Raw genomic sequence first — 4,975 nt, 5'->3', positions numbered from 1 at the left:
TCAGCTGGTTTTCCTTAGATAGAAAACTTTGAATCAATCTGACTGGATGATCTAGCTGAATTGTTTCTGTAAAATCCCATAAGATGACATGAATTGGTTCTACATTCAATAAACTGAACTGAATCGAAAAATTCTGCTATATTTAATCTCCAAAGTCCCGATGCAATGCAATAAATGCTGGAACATTTATCAGTCCATTGTTATTTTCAGAGCAAAACCATGGCAAGAGAACAATGCAGTTTATTCAGATTTATTTCCCTTTATTGATACAACCTGATTCAACATATTATGGATTACATGTCTAGATATGGTTTCTACAGTATATTTACAAAAGATAAACTTTCTTAGATCAAAGAATTTCTGCAGCATTCCAAGAACCAAAACATTTCTTTCCCCAGATGGTGACTGTAAATTCATACGCCTTTGTTTGTGATGATGTATGTTTGAGGGTTCCTCAGTTTTATCTCCCGAGACATCTGACACCAGACACAGCTGCAGCAGAACATGGAGTACAACCAGTCCGAAGCTAGGGTGCCCTGGAGGTCACAGCAGCTTTAATGTCATCAGACATCAAGGAAAACACAATGAACCAGTCAATTCATCTTTAACCGACTTACATTGATGCCATAACGTTGTCGTACAGAGAGCCTCATGGACATGGTGATTGCAGAACCACCAAATATGTCCAGCAGGGGGAGACATTCATGCTCTCCAAACTCTTTGGATGTCCTGCATGCAAAGCAGGGCAAGCACCAGTAGGCAAAACAACCTTCAAGGAAGCAAGAATATACAGGTGATGGACGCAAATATAAACCAGGGTCCCTGAATCTGCTTAATCTCACTCTGATGTTACTTACAAGTCGGAATATCTTTGAAACAGTCAAACAAGTCAGTGCTCCATTCCTGAGAGCTCAGAGTTACAGGGATTGACTGAGGTTGCTCGATCACAAATGTATTGGCCATGATAAGGTCTGAAAGAAGAGACAAAAATATATAAGAAATACTCTTTCCTTCCAATTTCTACACGAGTGTTTAAACTTCACCACAAATCTAACTGGATTATTTTCAATCAAATTTAATTTTGAACCTAATAAAAAACCTTGCAAGTAATAAAATCCAGATTTATCATTGCATCAAATGATCTTAGCTGATAATCTCACTGATAATCTCATCCAGAATTTCCCCACTTTGGGGTGATTAATTCTATTCTATTCTATTCTATTCTATTCTATGCTGCAGAATGTAACATAAATTACAGTTAGAATAAAATGTTTGTTTATATCAAGGAAAGTTAGCACTTGCTGAGTATAAATTAAATTCCCCTATGCATGAATAAAATGATCCCTTTCATGATTTAAATATAATTGCAGGAAGATGCATTTAGAAGCACCAAATATTTATGTCTGTCCTTAAAGGACAAAATAACTTCATAGAATTTTCTTATTTTTTCTGAACCTTGTTGCACAGAACCAATGAAAACAAATGTAATCAGCAAATGTACTTTTTAAAAGAACAAGTTTGGCATCTCACCTTTTGTGCCTGAGCTCTGGGTTGGGCGTCGTGTCACTGATGCTTCCTTCTCCGAAAAGTATTATGAGTCAAATCAGAAAGATCAGGATGTCATGAGGTAAAAACAAACCAGACACACTGGTTCCTCCTCCCTCTCCACCAAACAAAGCCTTTGTTTTAAATTGTACCGAGGAAAAAAATTACTTGGCAGGTTCTAACGCCGCTGTACTCAGCTATTTTTATACACCAACAATTCTGTTGAGAATTCTTTTTTATATATATACGTCAGTAGATTGAACTTCATCTGTATTTACTGACAAACATTTTATGGAGACAAGCAAAGAAAACATTTTCTAGTGAAATTAAATAAAACCAGAAAAGCACTCAGAGGCTGCATACATCCGCCAAGAAACAAATTACACCCACAGCTAGAACTGCACACGATTTGGATCATTACAAAAAAAATTCTGCATCCATATTAAAATTTCATGGAATTTTCTTTGGCATGAGGGACGCCTCTGATAAAAAAATCATCAATATTCGTCCATAACTTTTCTAGTTATCCCGTACACTGACAAGCAGACAAACTCTCCTAAAAACATCATGGCAGAATTAAAAAAAATGTAAGACCTAAAAGACTGAGATGTGAATCTGTGGCCCCACACCACTGGCCACCCCCTGGCCACCCACTGGCCACCCACTGGCCACCAATTAACACTGTCCAGTGTAAATTGTAGTAACATCAGATTAGCATTTCCTGCACAGCCAGCAACATTAAAAATCACAGAATAAACCAGGATCTGAGGAGGTTTTTACTGACGTCTTTCTGATTTCTACAGGCAGGTTTACTACTATAGTAGATGCAAACCCTAAAATTACGGCTTTTAGTTTCAGTGGCCAACCCAAGATTTTTAGTGGCCCAATTGGCCCCCGCTATGAAACATTTCTGGAGGCGCCACAGATGTGAATGGGAGTGTTTGAACGGAAACATCATCAGAAAGTAATTGCTTTGATTGTGATAAAGTTCATTATTGTCCATAATGTAATGATAAAACATGAACATTCATATATTTTAGATTCATTCCCCAGGTCAGCCACTTTAGAACCAGAACCAGCAGCAGAGGCTCCTGACCTGGGCTACAGAGAAGCAGCTCTGGACTGTTGCTCAGTTTTACACGTCATTTGGAAATCAAGGAGCCAGAGTCTGGAGGAAGACTGGGGAGAAGGAAACGCCAAAATGCCAGAAGTCCAGTTTCAAGTAGCCTCAGTCAGTGATGGTATCACATGGTATCACTGGGCTCAGTTAGCCTGCCAACCTCCTGACCTGAACCCATAGAGAATCTGTGGGATATTATGAAGAGAAAGTTGAGAGACGAAGGACACAACACTGTGGATGAGCTAAAGGCTAAACGCTATGGAAGCATCCTGGGCCTCCACGCCACGCCGCATCATTTCTGCCAAAGGATTCCCCACCAAGCATTGAAGGCATAACTGTACAGAATTATTTGAAGGTTTACTTTTTTTGTATTAAGAACCCTTTTCTTTTATTGGTCGGATGAAATATGTTAATTTGGTGAGATAGGAATTTTGGTTTTATGCCAGAATCAGCCGTATGAAGACAATAAAAGACCTGAAATATTTCAGTTAGTGTGCAATGAAGTTTTATCATTACATTATGGAAAATAATGAACTTGATCACAATATGCTAATATTTTGAGAAGGACCTGTGTTATTAAAAACTTGCCATACAGCTTAAACAGTTTGAATTGCTTAAATTAATAGAAATAATAATAGATTTTAAATATGTCTACATGAAAATGTTTTTCTTTTGCAAAATTCTTCTTTAAGATGATCAGTGTCCTGCAATGAAAAAAGCTCATCAAATTCCTTTCAATGACGCGCAGCAGAGGCGACAACAATGCTTCTATCTTTGTCCATTCCTCTTTCACACTTGGAGGCTTTAAAGGCATCCTGTTTTTCCACTTCTTATAAACCTGTAAGTCAGACTCACTGACTGCAACAAGAGGAAAACAGAAAGCAAAAGTTTTGAGTCCATTCAAAGTGGAATTCAGGAGGCAGGGCTACAATCTTTCGATCATCATGACTCCAATTAATACACTTTTAAAAGTATAGCCCTTAAACCTAATCTATTCTTTTAAACTTGTCTTAAGGTGGATCTATTGAACCAACCTTATTGTGACCCTTCAACTGTGTTTTCTGCTTTCACTTTTACCTGTATTGGAAGTTGTGTGCTGCTTCATTTTTTAAGATGAAGGAGATTGTCCAGAAAGTAAAACTAAATATCTAAAAATAACCAAACAGGTTATGAAGGCTATGAATCATGATTTAGAAGCTATTTGCTCTCAGCCTATTTCCTCTAACATTCAGTGAAGTTTAAAATGCTACCAAACATCTGCAGCTAATTTACACATTTAAACTTAAAGGAAATGTGAGGTGATGACACATAAAGACTGAATAAACACTCAGCTGAAGATCCTAAACTACAGATTGAATGAAAACCAAAGATTGTTTTTCAAGTCCATCAAATTTAAAACAAAATGTGACGGATTCTCTGTAAAACCCGATAAGGAAAATGGCCCCGATAAGTCCTGAGATCTTGGTTCATCTCATGTTCTGAATCACCTCAAAACCAAATAGGAAATAGTGTCATCCAGGCTGCAGGAACCAGCGGAGGAGATGCAGGTATAATACCAGGCCGTCTTCCTTTAGAGGTTGCCACTGCGACTCTTTACAGACCCCATAATTCCCTGCAGGGACGATGGATTCCTGTTTGTCTGGAGATGAGTTAGTTACAATCTCTGGAGGACAGAACATCTGGGTCTCCCTCCTGAACATTAACATCCAGGTAGCAGATAAGATAATAAATTTAAATCTACAACAATGTGTTTATGAATTCTCCTAACATGGGTTGTTGCTATTTGAATACAAGATTTTGGTAAAATGGGACTTTGTCAGCCAGAAGAAAAAGTATTCAGGAAGTAATCCACATACCTAAATAAACTGCAGTTCTATTTGCTTCCATTAGTGTGAGAAGCAGATATGTTCGTGCTGACAGCACTATCTGGGGCTTCTGTTGATAACAGCTGCATACTGAAGCTGGATGACCTCAGCTGATGAGCAGACTCAGCATGACCGACCGAGAGTCTCATCCTGTTCCAATCTATGAACTTTGCTCCAGAAAAAGCACCGATTCTGCTGGACATGTGAGGAATAGTGCCGTTCCGTTGATGATGAAAGGATTCAGTGTACTCTTTAAATATTGCACAGTCTCATGTGCAACACCTGCAAACAGTGCAGTGCACTCAACTCCACAACCTGGACTTTTCTAAGGCATGTTATGGCAAATAATTCACAGAAAAGAAAGCATAGATCAAAGAAAACATGCTGAAATAAGAGAAAATTATTTTAAAAAAAACAATCCAAAAACTAGTTTGACTGAAGAATT

General features: G+C 38.1%; 1 protein-coding gene across 2 annotated transcripts in view; it reads right to left on the bottom strand.

Moving 5' to 3' along the window:
- Positions 1-1,667, bottom strand: part of LOC107091189 (cornifelin homolog B-like) — a 12,050-nt gene extending 10,383 nt beyond the window's left edge. Inside the window, exons 1-4 of one of the 2 annotated variants that reach the window (XM_015384980.1) lie at positions 1,531-1,667; positions 858-971; positions 618-769; positions 184-536 (exon numbers count right to left, since the gene is read on the bottom strand). In XM_015384980.1, the coding sequence (XP_015240466.1) occupies positions 414-536; positions 618-769; positions 858-963 (381 nt within the window). In that variant the 5' untranslated portion in view covers positions 964-971; positions 1,531-1,667 and the 3' untranslated portion in view covers positions 184-413. Of the gene's footprint in view, positions 1-183; positions 537-617; positions 770-857; positions 972-1,530 lie in introns of those variants that run through there. The other variant, XM_015384981.1, reaches the window with a different exon arrangement.
- Between the last annotated feature and the right edge of the window lie 3,308 nt (positions 1,668-4,975).

This window comes from Cyprinodon variegatus, unplaced genomic scaffold (assembly GCF_000732505.1).
Source record: "Cyprinodon variegatus isolate N-32 unplaced genomic scaffold, C_variegatus-1.0 Scaffold328, whole genome shotgun sequence".
NCBI classification, from domain to species: domain Eukaryota; kingdom Metazoa; phylum Chordata; class Actinopteri; order Cyprinodontiformes; family Cyprinodontidae; genus Cyprinodon; species Cyprinodon variegatus.
Note: the sequence above shows the minus strand (reverse complement) of the source record. Positions and strands in the feature narration are given on the sequence as shown.